Source organism: Falco peregrinus, chromosome 8, assembly GCF_023634155.1.
Source record: "Falco peregrinus isolate bFalPer1 chromosome 8, bFalPer1.pri, whole genome shotgun sequence".
NCBI lineage: Eukaryota > Metazoa > Chordata > Aves > Falconiformes > Falconidae > Falco > Falco peregrinus.
This window is the reverse complement of record NC_073728.1, coordinates 11107734-11131007: the sequence shown is the minus strand read 5'-3', so window position 1 is coordinate 11131007 and position 23274 is coordinate 11107734. Positions and strand designations below refer to the sequence as shown.

At 39.3% G+C, this 23274-nt stretch overlaps 1 protein-coding gene across 3 annotated transcripts in view; it reads right to left on the bottom strand.

Moving 5' to 3' along the window:
- ERBB4 (erb-b2 receptor tyrosine kinase 4) overlaps window positions 1-23274 on the bottom strand; it is a 643185-nt gene that overhangs the window by 124227 nt on the left and 495684 nt on the right. For all 3 annotated transcript variants that reach the window (XM_055812936.1, XM_055812934.1, XM_055812935.1), the window contains exons 17-19: window positions 6575-6707; window positions 3823-3945; window positions 2248-2346 (exon numbers count right to left, since the gene is read on the bottom strand). In XM_055812936.1, coding sequence (XP_055668911.1) covers window positions 2248-2346; window positions 3823-3945; window positions 6575-6707 — 355 coding nt within the window. The remainder of the gene's footprint in view (window positions 1-2247; window positions 2347-3822; window positions 3946-6574; window positions 6708-23274) is intronic.

Here is a 23274-nt window from a genome sequence, read left to right as displayed (position 1 = left end):
TAGGAGGTGAGGAGAGCAGGAATGCCTGTACAAATGCACAAGCAATTATTTCAGAAGAAGAAGTCTTCTTCATCAATGCAGTACAGCAAAGGATGTTACAGACCACTGTACGTATACTAAATGCAATATTGATACAAAACATTTTAATTCTCCATATTGTCACTTTTATCAACTAATGATGAAGTCAAATTATTTTTATTATGATTAAAAACAATCTTTAGGTTATTAACTTCTAAGACTAAAAATAACAAACTTTTCTCTCACCTTCTTACCACTGGGACAGAGACTCATGACAAACTGTTAAAGAGAAACCTTTCCTAGTGTGGCTGTACCTTACATCGTTGAAATCTCTAGAGTTTCCAAAAAACCTTCATAATTTCTGAGCCCTGAGCCATTTTCCAGATGTTATGATGCGTACATCCTAACACGGAGGGAAATGTGGTCCAGTGAATTAAATCAGCTGATCAAGCTGGCTATGAAACCTCAGACAAGTAACTTTGTGCTTTAACAAGGATCTTACGTTTTCTTTGTAGAGTGCTTCAAGGTTAATCAATATCAGAGGAGATATTACTGTTATTTCTCTATCAGACCAGGGGTCAGATCCTCAGCTGGTGCAAGTTGCTCCAGTTCCACTGAGTTTCATACAGTGACAATTCCCTCATCTCGAGGCTGGATTCTACATCGCTGAATGTTGGCATCGGTTATGGAGTGCAGGTCGCATTCAGTGGCCTTGCACTCCCTGCCTGTTCACTTCAAAAAAGTGCTGAATACAAGCTCTCCTCTTTCCACAGCTCTACCATTAACAATACTCTTGACCATTATTTTGCCCGTTAAGCAAACATCTGATACTCTTTATCCCTTTAGTGCAATTTATTCCTTTTGAACGGGGCCAAAATGGCCTTTTTGTTTGTTTGTTTGTGCACAGTGATTACTGAATGCCATCTACATAAAAATGTGCAGTGCTCTGTAAAAAGCACAGCAGGAAATCCCTTCATCTGTACAGCCTTCACTCAACTGCCTAAGAACTCACACGTGATAATTTTTCTGAAACAGATAAACCCGTAACTATACATTTCTATTCATTTCTGCATGGAAGAACAGACTATATAATGAGAGTACATTCTCCTTGTGGTTTACAGACTCATTAATGCTAGACAAATTAAGCCTATACACTGAACAGATCTTCATGACTTAGAATTCCTATGTAATTTTCAGGTTCACGAGGGATTTATGAAAAAGTGCAGATTCCTAAGATTTGTCAAAAAATTGTCATTGAATAGGACACACTGTCCATGAAGCTTGATCTTGACAGAGCTAAAAACTGAGTGCATAGTCTCTGTGAACACAGAACATTCATGAAAAGTATGATCCTGAGCTCTTATTAACAATATTTCAGATTAGTAAAGCAAAAGGGTTTTTAAAATCCAGCACTTTTTCATTTTTTATTTCCCCTCCCTGTTATGCTTTGCTGCTCTGACTTCTCGGTGCTTAGACCTCAGAAACACTGAAGCAGAAGAGCTGAGGCTAAACTGTTCCTGTGAGTTCTGCACCAGTGGAGACTCACATACATGGTAAGATGTTCCCCTGCAACTCCTTTATCTTGTCTTTAGCTTCTCTACCACGGAAAGATAAAATATCTGGCACATAAGACAGAGGAGTTTCAGCCTTCCACTGATGGAAGACCATTTATAAGAAAATTCCAAGCATCTTAAGAGTCCATGACATCTGTGCAGTTAAAAACCCAGCCCTTCATTACCATGGCATTGAAATTGCCCTGGTTGCCCAGGTACTTACAGCTCTGGAACGGGATGAGCTATATGCAATAAATTGAACAGGGCAGAGCACTGCCTCATACATACCTGCCTAGCTCTACACCTTCAGAGAAGCAGCAGTGACCTACCCACAGCTGAGGTGTAACCTTGCTTGGTTGGTTTTGTTCATTTGTTTAAATACTGCTGCAACAGAGAATGCTGTGGATATGCCTTAACACTGAGACAGTTTGTCAAAGACTAAGGGAAAGAGGGGTAACAGCCTACACACAATATCTTCACAGCTGAGTTTTTCTATGGACATGATATTGTAGCACTTGATGAAAACCAGCAGAATATTGGTCCTGTGTACAAGCCTCCTTCTACTATTTTAATATAAGGAAAAAAAGCAGGCAGAAATTCCCTTTACAATCTCTGTGGACTACAGAAAGACACACACCCCACCAAAACTCAAAGACACTGATCATCTCATACTTACATCCATAAACTCCACATTGGCTTTTGGACCAGTGGTCTCATTAAGGATCTTAATGGCCACAGGAATCTTTACGGTTTCTCCCTCAGGGACCCAAATACCCTAAAAAAAGAAGTGACAGAAGACTAGTAAGACAACAATCATACAACCTTCATTCACAGTTACAGTTCCTTTTGATGCATTCTGTCACATTATGCAGATCAGTTATGAACCTAAGAACTGAGAATACACAAAGCTATAAAATAATAAAAATCTCACAAAACTATTTCGTACGCCAAAAGCAAACCCTTAAGCAATATGAACGATTTTGTATTAGTGGATGTCCTCATCAGCCCTCCTTGATTTTTCTGTCTACAACTGGGTTTCGAAAGAATAATGTCAGCATGTCAATGATGCACATCCTTTTTCCACTGACTACTGATGCTGATAAAGTTGAACAAAAAACTGGATTTTCTCTTTGGATTCTGACACTAAACTCACTGAAGCTTCAGGAAGCTCTCAAAACTCATTATCACCTGGTCATACTATCGTGCTGGGACAGGACACCTGAGAACAACGTATTTAGAAGGAAACATTTAGGGCTATTTATTTAATTAATTGATATCTGAAAATTAGAAGCTTAGATGGCTAAAAAGTAAACTTAAAATCGACAAACTGTGTGTGTTTTGGGTTAACTTTTCCATCTTTCTTGGCAACTTCATAGCACCCATCCCAACCATTTTATTATTGCCTAAGTATATTCAGACTGATTATTCAAAAATATATTCCCATGACCTTGAAGCTGTAGTGACCCGGCCTGTATGTTCCTCCCCAGTTTGAAGACACATGCACTATCTTTCTGCAGTGCTCTGATCTACCACCTTGATTTGGCAGGTTTAGTTTGCTCCCAAAGGGCTGGGTGATTGGTTTACTTGCCCTTTAAGCCCTACTTCATGTCTTTGAGATTTGGACATGACCAACAGACCTTAAAACAAACAAAACCAAAAATCTCTTTAACTGAAGTATTTTTTCCCTTGTGGGTTCTGCTTTTACATCCTGGTTGTTAAATGGTGCATTGACATAACTCATCTTTGCTATTTAAATGGAAGAAACAAAAAGTATTACAGTTTAGCTAGTGACAATACTGTTTTACAAGGTATTACTACTATTACAAGACCCACATGACAGTTGCAAAGTGAGAGAAAAAGTTATCTAGCTTTCCAAAAGTGTACTGAAAAGCCATTATGCAAGAACAGAATGACAAACGTTGATACTGCATTTTAATATCAAGACAGCCCAGCTTGTGTAGTCCTCTTGTGTGCAAGAACGGTTGTCGCTGACACTCCTTTTCTTGCTGAGAAACGAGATCTGCCTGTGTGATTAAGACTGAAGTCAACATTTGAGCCTGTTGCATTAAAACTGAAGCCAACAATTGAGCCTGAAGATGTGCCCCTCCCACACAATTCCACTATCCTGAGTTTCCCAGATACACAGGGCTCATGAACCCATCCACAGTGCAGGCTGCGTTGATGCAATGCAGAACTTGACCATTCAGAAGTTAAACTAGGGAACTCACTGCTGTACAGTGAAGACTCTTACCTTGTATACAGTTCCAAAGGCTCCAGAGCCAAGAACCTTGACTCTTTTCAGCTCAGTTTCTTTCAGGATACGAAGCTGTGCTTGATTGGGTGCTGTTCCACTTGGAGTCAAGGGTTCCACAAGCTATGAAGAAAAATCCAACAGCTAAATATTTGAAAATGTGAAGACCCATCAGAAGTTGATACTGAAAACAACCAATCCAACTAAATACTGGAAAAGACAGCGGTGGGGTCTACTGACCACTGACCTGCCAACTTGAGAGATTTCTCACCTTCAGAAGTAAATAAGCAATGCTAAGAAACTGAGAGACACTATAAAGAAAATCCTCGCTCAACATGTAAAAAATTTCCACCAGCAACTGCATGGATGGAAGTATGAACTGGAAATTGAATTGGTGTCACAATAACACACCCAAGGACTTTTGCTAATGGAGGCAGTATAAATATTTTCTACATGACAGATATACAGCATTTATTATCAGTGCACCACATTTTTTTTTTTTTTTTGGTCTATTTTAGTATCTTTTAAGTTGGCCATATTTCTTTTTAATAGCCCTGACTTAATGGCTCATCACATTATTATTCTGTTTTGGGAAGGGACTGTTTTCCTGAACTTCTGTTATACCACACAGGAATACAGCTTTAAGGAGAAAACATCTCACAGCAGACCACTAATTTATAACAGCCACTAATTTACTGCACAAAAGGCACAATTAAACAATTTGCTCAAGATGTCCCAAGAAACTTTGTAAATAAGCCTTGGCACATTCAGTTAAAATTGCTCTTCATTCTCAGTGTTACCCATCTCTGCCAGAAAAACAATGCTTCTTTTAAAATAAATTAAAAATACATGAAAGGGACAATACTCTAAGCAATGAAAAATAGTCTGTTCCTTTACATGACAAGAAAAATAATTCAGGGCTACTCCTACTCAAATTGGTCTGAAACCACTGCAGCATTTCAAGGTTGTCTGTTTACAAGGATAAACACATCATGCTCTGTGATTTGAGAACTACTTCTATGGCTCTTTGGGCACCATCAACTACTTAAACAGTTGACCAGACTAATTAGTTTTGTTCAGGTAAAAATACCAGTATCTGGAAATTACTGGGGTAAGAAAACATAACAAAGCCAAACAGCAACAAGTCATGTTATCACAGAAATTATCTGTGAGCTGTAGGATTTTTTTTGAGTGATCTCTCTTTTCTCCTTCCCACTTCAGATGTCCAGTACTAACACCGTGAAAGAAACAAGGTTTACTGTGAACAGAAGTAGACAGACTGGTTTCTGTATTTCCAGTTTGTGAAGGGTGAAAACAGCTTCTGTGCCACCGTCCAACATCACAAGTATGGCAGAAAGAAGTGTTGTGGGGGTCTGAAAGAGTGCTTGTAGAGTTTTACAGGGAATGATTCACAGAAAGGATAGGTCTATTACAGCCTCCAGCTAGAAAAAGAGACTTTAGCTGAAGCTATAGCTGCTTGTGTGTTTATGGTCAGAAGGCTCCTGATTTAATCTTCAGTTTCTAAACCAAGACAACAGCTTCCCCACATGTTCAATAGGAGGTCTTGGTTCCCCAGGGACTATTGTCAGCCACTGCTTTTATCTGACCAAATGGAGAATGAGAGCTGGACTTCAAAGCCAGTACTTCCCAAATACAATGAACACTACCTGCTTAAAATAATTTATGCTAAAGTAGGAGTTGATACAATGGCAAGATTTATGTACCTAAAGGCCCTGAGTATCGTGAAGATTTCTATATAGCTGAACAGTATTTAACAAGCAACACAAATTCTAGCCAAACATAAAGATACTTAGGCAAACAGATTGGGGATGCATAAATCATTTGCTCCCAGGCTCCACAGTGGAGATGAGCAGGAGCAGGACCCTTGGAACAGAACTGAAAACAGCAGTGTTAACAAAGCCTTATCAAAGAATCACTAGCTAACAGTATTCCCAAAATTTATTATCATACAAAGGGGAACCCTAATTTAAAAATATCATCACTTGCAAAGCACCTTAAGTATAGAACTGAGGAGAAGATAGTAATCACCTTTGCTGTAGCTGACAGATAGCGATTTAATGTTACGTTTAAATATACTTAGTAGACTTTCCCCACCATTACCGGTATTTCAAAGAGCAGGTAGGAGTGGGCATAGCACTCCTTCCTATAGCCCCACTACGTATGTTTGCCAGTAGAACTGTGAAATTAATTTGGTTAAGCTTTGGGAAGTATCTTGGATTAAAAAAATACATTATTATTACTGATCCCAACTAACAGGCTTTGATAAAATCTGGACCACAAAGGCAATACAGGCACTGTGAACAACAGTAAGTGGCAAACTACACTTAAGCATTCTTGATCAGCTTAAGTTTGCATTAAAGCTTGCTGAAGTATGCACTGGATGAAAATCTGTAATCAAGCATGAGAGCTGCTAAATGTACTGATGAACTGGGATAGAAGACAGAAGTTCAGCTGAGAGTGGGACAGGAGTTCAAAAATCTAGTGGAAAATGACTTTGTGATCTCATGGATATTCTTCCGTCTTCAGAAGCTATGAATCTATATATGTATGGAAAACTAGCATCTTGAACTAGCTTCATTCATTCCATCAGTTTAGTCATGTAGAAGTTAGCAAAAGGATTTCTACAGACCTCTCTGGTAAGTGGATTGAAGACCTGAACATTTTTAATACAAAAATCAGAACAGCTCTGCATATCTTTTCAAATATTCTGTGAGAAGCAGCACACTCTTACCTCAGTCTCCAGGAATCTTCGCAATGCTCGCTTCTTTTTAATGCTTTTGCGCCGAACATACACGGCAAATGTCAGCCCCACAATGACGATGATGAAGAGGCCGCCAATAACTCCCGCAGCAATCAGAGGGGTTCTAGTAATCAGAATCAGAGACTTTATTTTTAGGTAGGGTAAAAGACCAAAGAATGGTTGGGTACATAAAACACAATCACTTGGAAGGCTTATCAACTGCCTTATGACCAGAATTTCTCAGTCAGTCCAAATGGGAAGTCAGGAGAAACGCATTAACATACAGTGTGACTTTTCTTTGTTTTAATCAGTATACCAATTCCACTTTTTTCAAACCACCATGCAATTGTGAGGAGTTGTGTGGACAAGGAGACACAACATGCACTTTGATGGCAAATGCAAATCTGCAATGGCAAAATGAGAATGCATGTATCTGCAGTTTTCCTGCAAAAGCTTTAACTATGCTTACTCTTTGGCTCTATCTAGATTAACTCCTGAGCTTGTGCATTAGGGGGAAAAAAGCTAATGAAAAATTCCCAGACTGCCAATATGATGTGCCTTCCTGAGTGTGGAGGAAGTGAGAGGTAACTTCAAACATGGTGTTTCATAGACAAATCTGGAAGCATCATACTCATGCATTTTCCTCAAGTAAAGAATATATATATTTGAACAATGTCATTCATGACTAGAACCATGCACCCCCTTGGAACTCCTGGATCATTACTATTACACACAAACATTTTGGTCAGGCGTTATGGTTGCACCCATTCAGTTTTGCTGTGGCTTTTCAGCACAGACAAATCTCAAACCAAAAGACTGGGGTGTTGGAGCCAAAAAACTCCTGTGAACAATGCCAAGCAAGGCTCAGCTTTTGCACAAGACCTGTTGTCCCCTCCAGTACTCCTATAACTCCTTTCAGCTTTCCAGGCTCTTGAGCAGCATGAGCTACGGTTATTTATTTGATAAGATATAGTAGGCTGGCATCACAGTAGATACTATACAAGCACAAACCAAAAAGACTGTCTCAGAGTCACTCTGACTTAGGTGCCCACATTTGGAGATTGCCTACACAAGTCAGTGGAGAGAAAAAGGCTCCCTCCAAAGGAAAAGTTAAAGCAACAGGTGCTCTGACTCTGTTTTCTTTCTCTCTCTCCCCACTCTAAAGAGTGGGTAGCAGCCTCCAAACCAAAACCTGAAACTAGGCATTTTCACAGCATACCAACAAAGACACGCTTGTAGCATTTAACATCCCTCCAACAATGGCTGGACAGTAGCCGAAAAGATGGGTAAAAAGAGACAGCATGACAACTGCAGAGTATAAATGGTGCTGAAACCACTGCCTGGTAACTATAGGAAATAGGTTAACTGTTATCAAGACTTTGGAAATATCATGGCTGTGCTTTAACAGCCTTCCTCAGTTATGTCTGAATGATAATGCAAGAAACATTATGGCCTATTAACAAAAACGTACCACACAGCTATTGAAAATTTAAAGGAGTCTTCCCCAGAAATAGTAAACTGATTTATATGACCTTTTATTCTTTTTACATCCTACCACAAAGCAGAGCAGTGGGAATCAGTTCTGCCTAACGTGGTTTGCTGTATTAAGGTGTGTCTACATTACCACTGAGTACCATTTTGAAGTGCATCTCTGAACTATCCTAACTGTCCCTTGTCACTGCTGTTTGGTTCAGAGAGGTCTCAAAGCACAAAACCTTGATTCATTTCAGATGCAAATCAGAACAGATGTTTCTGGAGTGCATCTAATGTGCTCCAGCCTCTAACTGGCATTAAGGTCCACAGGATCAAACTAGAGCTAACCAAAAAAACCCATCCCTTCCAACAAACATAGCATAAACATTGGGACCATTACCTATTTCATCCTCCAGATCCAATCCTATTGTGCTACTCCACGTTAGCAGAGACAAAACCTCATACTCCCACATCTAGTTATTAAAGCATTGTGTTTAAAGTACCATTATCGTGTTTGCCCAGGGAAAACACATTAACAACACTGTAAGGCCTATTATAGTTCAAAGACTTGATGATGGAAACCTTAAAGCCTTCAAATAAAGGAAGCTGGATGTTGTCTGGCTGTGAAATGGATTATGATGTTTGGGAAATACAAGTCCAGTACCACCTCTCCTCAGGCAGAGACACTCCTCCTTCATCTAGTTTGGCTTTAAGACACATTGCCCTTTCTAATCTCATTGGTTACTCGGCGGATTTTGAGTGCAGAACTCAGATTAAAGGACCTAGCATATCTACCCAAAACAATGCTTCTCATTTGCATGTGCTCTCCATGATGCTGATGCAAGAGAATCCTAATAGGCAATTATGAAAAACACTGGACATCAAAAGACTTCTACAGAGCTACCACTGACTAATATTCTTGAGCAGAGGAATTTATTATTTTTTTTTTAATGCTGTATGAACAATCGTATAATTTTTAACAAACACCACCAAACCACAGACTGACAAAACAGGCAATCTCCCAGCTTTAAAGTGCATATTAATAACTATCATAACAGCTGTCAAAATAAATAATTGGAGTTTGATGGTACTGTGTACACTAAAAATGGTCCAAATGATATTTACATGACAGATTACATGACAGGAAATGTTCCAAAGGACACGTAACAACTACTAAAGAAAATAAAATATACATTTACATGATAGATCATAATAAGGAAACTGTTCCAAAGGACATGTAACAACTAATGAGGAAAATAAAATGAAGTTACACATTCCTTGCATGCAGCCCTTTTACTGTTATAACAGGAGTTCAAAATCAATCATTCTGATCCATCATGTCAACTGTCACTGACTTTAAAAGAAAGTCCTCATCATTTTTAGCAATGAATTGAAAAAAAAAGCAAGCCATTTTCAAAAACATCACCAAACAAGCATTTGGTCATTAACATGAAATATGCTGCAACTGCCCATTATATCTGAATTTTCAGGAGGTACCATCTAAACACACTATTAAGCAAGCTTAAAATGGGAGTGTAAAAGGAATAATACAACACGCAAGAAAAAAACCTATTTAAACATATTTAAATGCTGAACAAATACTTGAAATACAGAAAAAGTTCTAGTTTCAACTCAAATAATGATCAGGTGCCTTCCCTCCTTAGTCCACTATCCTTGCATAAAAATCATGACAGACGAAAATGTCACAGACCGAAACGAAATGAATGTGATTGCACACCATGCAGCTCCTCCTCATCCTGCTACTGAGCTAAGCCCCAAAGTCAACAATTGTGTTTTATTTGCTACAGCACCAAATGACAAGTCACTGCCTTCAGTGCTTTCTGGTATCATCAGTGCACCTCACTGCTGTTTCCAAACACACATAGGTAATTTTCTACACCCAGTTTTCTGGGTGTCACCTACCTCATTTGGGTTATTTTTACTTAAGTTCTTTAGGCTGAGTTTGCTTTACATTCTATTCCGCTAATGTTTTTAATTCTTCTGTATAATTTCTCTACTATTTTCATGTTTACAATGCCTTATATTTAATACCCTAGAGAATTTCCCTAACATGCTGTTTACCTTTCTTTTACATGCACCTAACAGATCAGCTTCACACACAGCTGGGCACGCAAATCTCCTTATCTCTAGTGGCATTAAAGGCTTAATCCAGTTGCAGTTTTGTTATATTAGTGCCCCACAACCACTTCCATGAATGTAACTCGCTGCGTTTGCCCACTTCAGGCTACTGCCCACTTAAAACTAATTCCATGAAAGTTAACAGGAGCAATGTTGATGCAGAGACAAAAATTTCACTATCAAAAAAATCCCCACTTTGTTAAAGTAATTTTTAGAAGCACGAAGGCCCCATTTCTTTGTTAGGGCTCAGAAAGGCTAAAGTCAAGCAAAGAGGTAGTTCCATGTCAGTTCTGCCTGTCCAGCATAAATAATAGCCAAAAGTCGATCCCAACTCACACTTCCTTCAGCTCTACTACAAGCCCACCAACAAGAAACTCCTGATACAGCCACTACTTTCCTTTACACACTGAAAATCTATGCCAGAGGATGAAAAAAACATCTGTGCTAGGTGTTCTGGACTTTTATGCTCATCAAAATAGAGTTAGCAGCCCAAGAAATACAGCCCTGAATCATAATTACACTCCGTATAATTAATTTCCTATCTCCCACCCTTCCCTCAGCTCAGGACAGAATACCCAATTAATGACTGGAAAAGATGGCAGTGGGGAAGGCAGTGGGAGGGAAAAAAATCACAATGTGAAAAATCCTGACTTTGAAACTGGAAACTGTGTATCTGTGGCTAAAAGTTGAAAAATAAGAATCTAGTATTCCCTTAGGAGAAACGAGTAACATATTTCCTTTAAAATGCTCATTGTGTTCACATATTTAGAAACATGTAACACCCACTTCCACACACCAAAACTGAAACAGTAAGTTCAAAGTTAGTATTCCAAGACAAACAAGGATGCTCAATAAGGGGTCTTGTATCACTGCATCCATTCCAAAACATAAAAATACCTGCAATTCCCACAGTGCTTTGAGCCCAGGTATTAAAGCCCAGTTACTGATTTAGATGAGTATATGGTCTCATACTTTTGACTGCAGAATGCAGCAGAAGCGAGAAAGGAAATAAAATTGTAGTCCACGACACAAAGCTGAGAAAGAACACCTGTTTTTCTGTCTTTGGAGTTAACCTGCCTAATATGATATGTAAATAAAGTGAGCTTTGAAGACTAGCTGTTAGAGGGCTTTAATTCCTGCCTCAACCATCCCCACCTTCTCTTCCCTTGCATTTTGTCTATCAGTCCAAAGAGGATTCATTACAACCTTGAATATTTGCTACGTAGTCACTTTTTGCAAATTTTTGTTACCAAGACATGATTTTTTCCTGATGGATGAGTTATATGACCTGCAATCTCACCCCTTCCATCAGTGGGGAGTCCAGCCGACTTTGAAGCTGCACTTTTAGAGATCTAATGGATTCTGCTAACACTGGAATGATAGTCTTAGTGTTTAAAATATACAAGATAAATAACTAGAATGGGAAGCACATTTGTGTAATAGGTTATCTTTGCTGTGCAGCCCTCCCAGGCAGAGCTCTACAAGCACAGCTTCCAGAGTGCCTGATGTTCATGAAACAGTGCTCTCTAGGAGTGGGAAGACTTCATCTAACGTTACTCACAGTAAGATGTGCTTTGCTTCACCCTTTCCTTTTTCAAGAAAGGCTCCCATCCCCCTTCCTCCACCTAGTCTGACGGTGTTTGAGCACATACAAACATCACCATTTAGGTACAGATTTGGAGTTTTTATCATTCATAAACATAAATTTTAGCTCACAGCTGATCTCACAATTACTACCAATTCCACATTTAATCTAGATATGGGCAAACTGTGTTCCATTGTATTGTCAACTAGCTGTAGTTAAACTCTGGTGGCAGCTAGTTCTAGTCATAACTTGCAATAATATGCAAAAAGACCACAATGTTGCAGTCTATGTCTAGGTCTATCCCACAGTTAAACACCAGACACAGTTTTCTCTTTGGGCAAGGCTCTACAAAGAGGTATCTAGAGTCAAAACTGCTATTTCCCTACCCACACCAGTTCCTGCATTGAAGCCTTCCCCAAGCAAGTATTTAAGGACATTTCTAGATCACTATAATCACGCTACCTATATGCTAAAAAGTTTTTTAACCAGCTTTGCCAAATGAGAAGAACATGGGCAGAACAGAGACTTACAGTCTCCAACTGACAGCGTACACCCTTTCCTCTTCTACTAGACCACTAACCAAGATGTGCTGTTGAAAGCAACTGTGCTGTGAGGACACAACAAAATGTTTAACATACAGCAATATTATTTACTGAAGGTCTGCACATATTTTGGTTATCGGAGTGCTTACTGAAAACAAAACACCAACAGGATGCATACAAATATATTATGTGCATTCTTTAAATTGTAAAAGTGTGTCCTACTCATGCCTCTATTTTTTTAAAAAGTTAAGATTCCTCATTTCACTCAGCAAAATAAATGAGGACAAAGAAAAAATATTAAGTATAGCTATGAAAATGAATATAACCTAGAATTCTAGCCATTAACATGTATTCATTACAAATTTATGACATCTTTATTATCATTAAGCACACACAGTGCACGATGGATTTCTTTAGAACTAGTTTTAAATCTGAACGGCATAATTTAGGAGAACAACCACATTTCTGTTGTGTTTTCACCATAAATTAGTAAGACTTCTCAGTTTTAACTCCCTATTAATACAGTTGATCTATTACAGATAATATATCTGGGAATAAATACTGAAGTCTCTGGAAGTACAGTATCAATATGGAGACTCATCATAGGCTTCTGTCCCTATAAAACTGAAAAGTCCATCTGACATCTCTTGCACCCCTGTTTTTTTTAGGCTGAGTTTTTTCTTTTCTGCCAGAACATAAAATACAATGCTATTGTTAAGAACTTGCATAGTGACTTTGTTTTGAGGATTGGGCTTTAAGTAAACAGGTAAAAATTCCTTGTAAAATATGCCAAGTCAGGCCCCCTATAATGTAGAGTGATTTATCTGTGACAGAAAGCCAGTTAAACCCACTAGATTGGACTCACAGGTGAAGCGAGTTCATCAAGTAAAAGAACAATCCTCTTTATAAACTTGTCGTTATTTCCCATTTTCTTTGGGAAGAATAATATTTTGCTTTAAATAAAGAAAACTAGACCTGTAATGACCATGTGTGCTGATGGACTGCTCTGAAACTAAAACCATCAACACTAGCTCAGAGTTTCTCTCTGCATAAAGCATTCCTATTAGAAGCAATAAAAGCCTGCTTCTCTGCAACCAGTTGCAGTCAATTGGTCTACGATTATGTCTGTGTACATGAAATTATTAATAAGAAAACATGATTTTCTCAAATAGAAACATAAACTGCATTATGACATTATATGCTGAGAGACTGCTTTGCCTGATGGTATCGCTTTTTATTCATTAACTGTCAAATCCAGAAGTACCACAGAGCAGCAGTCTGAGGCAGAGTGTGTTATGTTGTTTGAAGAGATGGAGAAATACAAGGTAGTGCCCATATTAAATCAGTAGGTAGCCAAAACATTCAGTGGGAGCTGGGTCATATAGAGAATACAAATCCTAGCATAAAATTGCCCATTGAGACTGAGCAGGAACATTCCTTCACTCTGTAATAGGTGTTCAGGGCAGATTTTTATAACGTTTTCTTCATTGCTACATTTTGGTTTCTATTATGTGTTCTAGCAGACAGGGGCAGGCCAATTACCTTCACCCTACATCCTGCACAGCTCCTCAAGCAGAAGGCTGAACTCAAGCCTAAATGGCTCAGAAATTATTTCAACCTGCCCTCAGCTTTGCTCCACCAGTGACTGTACAGATGAGTGAATACTGCAGTCATATTAATAGGAATTCATTAACATTTCAGGTGGCAGCTTGATTCAGCCTAATGCATGCCATTTTTTCTTTACAGTTAACAAACAATTATGTAGATAGGTGTATGCTCCAGAGTTTGGAAAAACAATGAGATCTCTCAGGCCATGTATTCATGACAAAATAGACATTCACTGCTTTTTCCTCTATAATTTCTGGTATCCAACATTTAGTATAGGACATGGAGGGGGCGATCATAATATCATAGAATCATTTAGGTTGGAAAAGACCTTTGAGATCATCAAGTGTAACCATTAACCCAGGACTGCCAAGTCCATCACTAAACCATGTCCCTAAGTACCACATCTGCAGGTTTTTTAAACATTTCCAGGGATAATGATTCTACCACCTCCCTGGGCAGCCTGGTCCAATGTTTGACCATCCTTTCAGTGAAGAAATGTTTCCTAATATCCAATCTAAACCACCCCCGGCACAACTTGAGGCCATCTCCTCTTGTCCTGTTGCTTGTTACCTGGAAGAAGAGACCAACCCCCAGCTGCCTACAGCCTCCTGTCAGGTAGTTGTGGAGAGCAAGAAGGTCCCCCCTGAGCTTCCTTTACTCCAGGCTAAACATCCGCAGTTCCCTCAGCTGCCCCTCAAATGACTTGTGCTCCAGACCCTTCCCCAGCTCCGCTGCCCGTCTCTGGACACGCTCCGGCATCTCAGTGTCCCTCTTGCAGTGAGGGCCCCAAAACTGAACACAGTGTTCCAGGTGTGGCCTCAGCAGTGCTGAGTACAGGGGGGCAGTCACTTCCCTGGTCCTGCTGGCCACGCTGTTTCAGATACAAGCCAGGATGCTGTCGGCCTTCTTGGCCACCTCAGCACACTGCTGGCTCATGTCCAGCCGGCCATCAACCAGCACCCCCAGGTCCTTTCCCTCCAGGCAGCTTCCCAGCCGCTCTGCCCCAAGCCTGTAGCGCTGCGTGGAGTTGCTGTGACCCAAGTGCAGGACCCAGCACTGAGTCTGGTTGAACCTTTTACTATGGAACCTTGGCCCATGGGTCCAGCCTGTCCATATCCCTCTGCAGAGCCTGCCTGCCCTCCAGCAGATCAACACTCCCCTGAACTTGGTGTCATCTGCAAACTTACTGAGGGTGCACTTGATCCTCTCATCCAGATTGTCGACAAGGTCTGGCCCCAGTACTGAGCCTTAGGAAACACCACTTGTGATGGGCTGACAGCTGGATGTAACTCCATTCACCACCGCTCTTTGGGCTCAGCCGTCCAGCCAGCTTTGTACCCAGCATAGAGTGCACCCTTCCAATCCATGAGCAGCCAGTTTCTCCAGCAGAATGCTGGGGGAGTGTGTCAAAGGATTTACTAAAGTCTAGGTAGACATTGCCCACAGCCTTTCCCTCATCCACTACACAGGTCATCTTGTCACAGAAGGCAAACCATAAATCAAACCATAAAGAACAGAAAACAGGAAGGGCTGTATGGGAGTATGTTAAATAACCAACAGAAGGAAACCTGTTTGAACACTGTGCTCTGCCTTCTGCTTTTTTTTTCCAAATGCTTTCAAATTCCACTGCTGGAAAGTGCTTGCAATTCACTTAAATTCTAGTTATGTGTTTACTAAAATTGAGCTATTCACCACACAAAATACCCAAACCCATACACAACAAAGCAAATCTTGCCTGTAGGACTGCATAGCTGGTTTGCCTGCTTTTAAGGAGCTGCAAGAGGAAGGTTTCTCTACTCCACACCCTTCATTTTTAGTTCACAAATCATCATCTCTTTTGAAAATGCACTGATGTCTCTTTTTATACCTGCCCCTTTTGATTTTTTTTTTTTTCTGAATGTCAGTCTTTCCTGAAAGCAAACATTCAGAAAATTTAAGGAACACAGAGCAGATTTTTTGTCTAAGTGGTTGTGAACACTGGACTCTTTCCTGCTCCAGCTTTGAACCATATGGGGCAGTAAGTGTCTGCTTTCACAAGCTCAGGAGTATTTCACAGTAGTGAATCTTCAAGGACTGTATTTGGGGACCAAATCTGAAATTCTGTCCCAGGCTTCCCCTTTCTGAAGTCTTTGTGACTTTATGTTTCTCCTTGGTGAGAACAGATTCTGTATATTAAAGAGAGTTCTAACTTCTGTCTGATCACTTCCAGTGCAGCTCTGCATCTACACTCCCATGAGCCATCTCACCAAGGTGAAGGCACTTCACATGACCGAGCAGTCAGACTAGTGTTTAGCACTGGACACTGGCAGAGGGGGGGAAAATCCTATCAAAATACAATGGGACATGATAAACTGATGAAAATAGAACTGTCGTACTACATTCTATGTACGACGTTTGTGAAAAATATACAGCTTACATGGGTTTCAGCTAAGGTTTTTAAGCAAGTGGTAGCATTACAGCATCTTTTGGACCTATGTTTGAGATTGGAGTGCATGTGGGATTTGTAGAAGAATGTGTTTGGAAATACACACCCATACACTGCACATGTATTACATACATTCATACATATATATATACACACTATTAAATTTTTTCCCTCAAATTCTAAATCAAAATAGTAACACTTCAGTGTAGTAACACTTCATTCTGCACTGGTATAAATGTATATATAAATAAGCATTTGAGACATTTATTAGAATACTAGTAATGGCTATGATGCTGTTAACTTCAACATACATTTTAGCTACTCCTCATTTGAGCTCTAAATATGCATAATTTACCTTTATGGAGCATGGCAGGGAATAAATGCCGCCAGCACTCATAAATACTGAGGAAAATCCAAAGCAGATAAAGAGCAGGGTATAAGGAATTTATTTCTGAGTATGCCTGATGCTGCTTTCTGATGTATCACTACTATTTTACAAGGACAGCATTCTGCCTAAACGCCCAACACAAATTATATCAATCATTAGAAAATCCCATTTGATTATGGGGAATAACTCACATAAAATTGAGACTATCCTTTTGACAACAAGGCTTATACAGAATCATCTCCTATACAATAATATGCCTCTAAATTTTTCTCTATCCATAACTTATCAGACATCTCCCAGTAGTACTTACATCACCAAGCGGAGCAGAGAGAAGCTCTGGTGTACCTTGCAATTCTTAATTCTAGTCATCATCCCACTGCCAGCATTTCCCCCAGAGGCCATTCAAAAAAGTTCAACTTAGAAGCTCCAAACCCACCCACCCTTCACTCCCCTCCTCCTCATCCATAGCCACCCAAAGGAATCTATTTCACTTCACTGGCTGTGTACTGAGCCACGGGAAACCAGTCTTTGTGAATATTATCCTCATCTTCTATTCTCAGCTCTGCTGATGATTATTTTTTTGTGTGTCTATGTACACAGCAACCTCCCATCATCTTGATAGTCACAGATGTGACTTGATTAGAAAAACAGCTTGTGTCCATGGTGAGGATACTGCTCAGAGTAACCTAGACTCTACAACAGCTGTTTTATTATGATTATTTTGCAGTACAGTATGGCCCACATAAAGGCAAATGATCATTTAGTAAAACAACTCTTCCTTCTCCCAAATTTCAGTATGATAGAACATTCCAGAATTTATTGCTGATATCACCTTATCTATGCATCTTCCAAATATTAAAAATACGCCTCTTCCAACAGCTGCTAAACTTCCAGACCAGGGCAAGTCAAGCATCTGGGGAAACAGTGATCCATCTTAAAAATCTCTTTTTCCTTTTGCAGCTTCAAACTGCTTCCTCTGCCACTAAACCCCCAAACCTAAGTACCAGCCTCTCCGGCAGACAGTGGATATTGCTGACTTTTTGTGCCTTTTAGGTCTCACAGCTTCTGAAGTTCATTAGGGCTCAAGAAAGCAAAGACAGAGAAGGCTCAGACATATTTTCTTTTGCCTCTGTCATAAGGGAGAGAGGGATTGCCTCTCATTCCACTCCAAAAATATATGTAACTGAAGTATTTAAGTGAGACGAGCACAAAAAAACAGATGAAACCAGTGAGAAAGAATACACACAAACATACTGCTACATCTATAGATTTTGGCTTGCTTTCTTAGTAATTGCCTTTTTCTCACTGGAGTTTTCCTGGAAAGGAAAAGAGTCCCCTTATTTTAAAGGTCCATTGATTAAAATATGACTCAAACACCCCAAAGTTTGGAATTTGGAACCTGACTCAGGAAATCAAAGCAGAGGGAGTTCATGTAAAGCTGAAGTGGTGAGACAGCACTGAACTTAGCCTGCATACAAGTCAGATGCATGCAGAGGATACTGCTGTCATGCGGGAGGGAAAAACATATCTACAGGAGATGGGGCTATTTTAAAGCTAGAATACAATATCTTCAATCTGTTCTTTGTCTATTATCCTTACTGTGATTGAGACTATGCACACTTACAACTAGTGGTCCATTTTTAATGCAGGAATACTTTTTACTTCCCTCGCATCAGACCATAAGGGGCAGGGGAAGAGGCAGTACAGTTCTGAAAGATACACATTTTCTTTAAGGAAGTTCATTCAATTGCACAAAGCAATGCCCACTGAAATGAACAGAAAATATTCCAAAGGCTGATTCAAGCATACTGGGAACTTCAAAAAGACCACTTTGGCCACTGCCATGCTGGTGAATTGCCCAACTAGAATTAGTCCTCTTCCCTCCAGTCTACCATGTCATCGCTGTTTCTTTGCTTCTAACCAAACCTACAGGATCCGTACAACATGGACCATGCTCCCAGCATTATTTTCAGCTTAATTTGCAGACTAAAATGCTACACTGCCAAAACTAGTGATTTCAATGTCTCATCTCCTCTTCAGCATGACCTGTAAGACTGTACTCAGCAACACTGACATCATGCCTACAGATTCTACCTTGGCTGAACCTTAACAGCATTAACTGGAGCAAAACAGGGGTAACAATTAAAAACACATCCTCTATCCTTTTGTTTGCTTCAACTTTTCCGTTGTTACCTCTCCTTTTCACTCATGTTCTGTTGCTTTACAGCTTCTGTACCTTCTAAGAAATATCTGTGATACTCAATTTCAGTGACGTATCTAAACATCATTTGCTACAAGTAGACAACTATGAGTTAAAATGGAACAGTGAGTGAAATAATAAAATGTAATGAAAATCCAAGCAAGCATTTTAAGAGGCAAGTAACACCTTGGTATATCGCTTTAATGGCCTGTGTTTCTAATAGACAGACTGTCACAGGCAGGGTATTGGAAGTCTAAGAAAAATTACTGGAGGAAAAAGTTCACACTTCTTATTTAAAAGGTTGATTGCGCTTCAGGTAATTTTTTTGCAGGTACTATAAGAAAAACTTCTAATGATTTACAAGTCAGGGACTATGTCATAACTGGACCGCGTTTAACCAAAGGATGGCCTTTGTTCTGATAACAAAGTTGAATTAGTTCTCAAATTTCTGCATAAATGCCACAACTCTTCAGGTGGAGGGATTACCAGCTCTGCCAAGAGACATACCAGTACAGGCAATACATAGTAAGCTCCTCACAACTCTCTGCCAATGAAAAGCTCAATCAGAACTATCCAGCACCTGCTTTTCACATTATCCCACAATCTTTTCTTGCCTGTTTGATCATTTGCGGAATGTCAGATAACTAGAGAAATTATCTGCATTATCTTCTATTGATTAAACAGCCAATAAGACTGCAAAAGCACTTGTTCACCCGTGTGTGGATGGCATCATTAAAAATTTATATCAGATTGAAAAAAAGCATGAAGTTTTTTGACAAGAGTACAGTCATTCCTAAAGAAAACGTCAGTTTCAAAGGTTACATTAAAAAAAAAAAAAAAAAAGAGTATCTAGATACCACGCTTTCTAAAACTTCACAGTACCAAACACAGAGCTCTACCAAAGCATCTTCCAGGAAAGGAAGGGAGGGACAGGAAGTGGAGGAAGAGGAAAAAAAAAACCAACAACATAGGGATGAGTCTGCACTGTAGAACAATATAAGATACTTAAGGTCCTCACTAGTACCTAAGGCTTAGAATACCTGATAGAGATGGACAAATTAGACCTTCCAAATTATGTCATTAGTGGAGAAACTTTGTCAAGGGAAACAATTTGCCTTCAGTCGTACAACATCAAATAACAATGCTGAACCACTAACACACAAAAATGCTGCTATAGTTATTCAAAACAAATGTCTCATTCAAGTGAATACAGGCATGATGCAAGACAGTTCAGCCAAACAGCTAAGATGTTAGTTTCTCCTCTCCCCTAGCAAAGGACAGTCCGAAAACTCAGAGTTCTGACTGACATAACTGCTAACGAATAAAAATATGTCAGCATAACAGAAACCTTGTGTAAAGTCACATGGTACTCTCACTCTGTGCCTCACCAAAGCTGACAGGAACCGAAGCCCAGTATTCAGCAGCTGGATTTGCTTGTCTGTGTACAACTTGGTACTAGGAACAAAAATTCAAAAGAGGAACTCTGTATCCCAACTTAGAGCACGAGCTAAGAGCTGATCATAGCTGGAAACTATCGTCACAGACAAAAGTGTTATGTCACACACTATAAAGGACAGGAGGAACCAGCACAATCCTCTGGCCTGAGTATCCGTACAGCAAAGCCTACAAGACTGGCACAAATTCACCATGCTTGCAAGAAGTTCCAGTCTTGATTTTACAAGTCTAGTGCTGGAGAATAGAACAGTACCAGGAAAAATCATTCCAGGGATTAATAATCCTCCTTAGAAACGCACTGGCATGTTTCTTTTTTGAATGTGTCTTTTGTAAGATTTCATCCATTTAATTATCCCACAGACAGACACCTTACCATCCTTTTCAGCCTGCTAGACTAGTGCCATCTTAAGCAAACTTTTGTTCCTTCCCTATGTACTTTTAGATGATAATCAGGTTCTACACTGTAACCTTCAGCCAAAATAAGCTTTAGCTGTTTGAGCTCCCGAACTTCTTCACTACAAGGAACAATGCATAAAGTTTTAATTATTCCTGGTGGCCCTTCTCTAAAGCCTCCTTAACATACCGTGCTGAGAAAACAGTCAGTCTTTCTGAAGGTACAGGGTCTACATTCTCGTTCAACTCTATCCACTACCATTATAACAAGGTAGAACAGAGTCAAAATATCTCTACTTTTCTGTAAAAAAAAATGCAAATTAAGCTAAACTAACAGCAAGAGGGCATTACGTGGGAAATGAGTTTACTATTAGGTTCCCTTTCCACTACAATTTGAATGTAGTTATTTGAAACCTTTCATACAAAAAGCCCAATGGTACATATAATTTATATGACATTTTCCCACCCTGTTACTTTACTTTACAGCATGACAGGAAAAAAAAAATAGTAAGATAATTTGATCTGATGGCTTGATTTACTTATGCTCTGGTCCTGCATGGCTGCTGGTATTCGTGATAATGCTTCCCACTTGTGGTAACTACTGCAGTACAACTTTCCACACATAGCACCCAAGGACATAAGAATTTTAATTCCTTCAAACCTATAGCTTGTTTTATTAGTTTACCGTTGTGTTAGCAGGCTACACACCAGTAAAACTGGGAAATGTCTTACCAAATTCAAAACTGGTGTCTCCATTTCTGCAAAAACAAATTAAAAAGACTGACTGTGAACTGTATTATCACCATTAATGAGTCATCTACTATTTTTGATCTAATGCTGGAAAAACTGTTGCAAATTAACTGAGAAGTAGAACGTACACGTTTTGTATGTAAACCAAAAAAAAAAAAAAAAAAGGAAAAGAATGCATGGAGGGAAATTCTTGCAAAATTACTCTATAGATACCAGAAAGGAATAAACTTATCCCCAATGCAAATGCAGTCCCTACCCACAGTAGTTTACATGGCTTGACATACTAACTTTGATCTGAAGAGATCTAATTAAGCAGACTTGACTGTATACATACTTACAACACAAGCATAGCACTACAAACATACTATTCTAAAGAACTCCAACCAAGAGCTTCCCATTTTGTGCAAGAATTGCAGCTCCTTTATCACCTGACAGGTCATAGTGAGTAAGCCAGAATGCAGAGAATTAAGCCTTGGCTGGACTCTAAACTCAAATACATTTGTCATGTAAATTGTCTAAATATGAAAGAGCGACAAATCCTGCATTACATAGGTAGATTGGACGTAAGACTGCAAGCTTTAGTCCCGATTTATTACATGTTAAATATTAATGAATTATTAAGAAACCATTCATTGAGGTTTAAACAACTCTACATCTTACATATTTCTAAAGCTCTACAAATCTATTTTTAATAATAGATAATTAATTTATAACGACATTAAATCTAAATTAAATCCTCATTTCAAGCCATAAAAGAAACCCATTGGAGAGCAGCGAAATATGTACTGTTGCTCTATAATAAGGTCACTTCTTTATGGCACAATTTTATTTCTGCATCATATATTATTTGTGTAGCTGAACCAGTAGAGACACACAACACAAGCTTATGCAGCCTGATAAGGAATGTAAGCAGTGACCTCTGCAATAGGGCTGTGTGTTGTTTTCCATTTTAACAAATCATTTTCAGTTTGGATTTCCTAATACTTCTTGTCTTTCAGCAGTGACCTATCATGTCTGGCCTAATCACTATTTATTTTTTCTGCTCATAGTTTCAGCACAAATACTGTAGTCAGTTTTCTGAACAAATAATTTACTTATTTTAAATTTATTTGATTTTTTTTTTTTTTTTGCAACTTGTGGTAGCAAAGAAAAAGCCACAACTTTTATTGAGAAATCTCTGCAAAGAAATGTGGGTATGACCTGATAGAACTCCAGTGCTTGCTAAATATTGTGTTTAGTGCACTCTGTGTATTTCCCATGACACACTTCATATAACTGAGAAGCTTACCGTTAAGTTGGTGCTGCACATAGCTCTGCTATGCATACATACATAGAACGAAACTGCATACAGCTCACCAAGTTGGACCTGGTACTCAAGCCACGGAGTGGTAGGACTTAGTGAACAGTTAGCATGAAGTTCAGGGGGAACAGAAGTACTATGAAATTCATGATGTTACCTTGTGCGCTAAGCAGACCAAATACATGTCCCTGCAAGAAACCTGCTTGCTTGCTTACTTTGTAAGACTGGACGCTGCACTAATGGCTCTTCAGAGCTCAGCAGCTGAAGAAGGCACAAGGTCTGGGACATACCTAATGAGACAAAAAGGACTGCCATCCACAAGAAGACATGCTAAGGCAAGTTCTGAAACCTCACTGTGACATTTCTCTGTTTGGCATGCACCACTGTGTGATCATGAACACTACCCAAACCCATCAAATGAGCACAGCAGCTG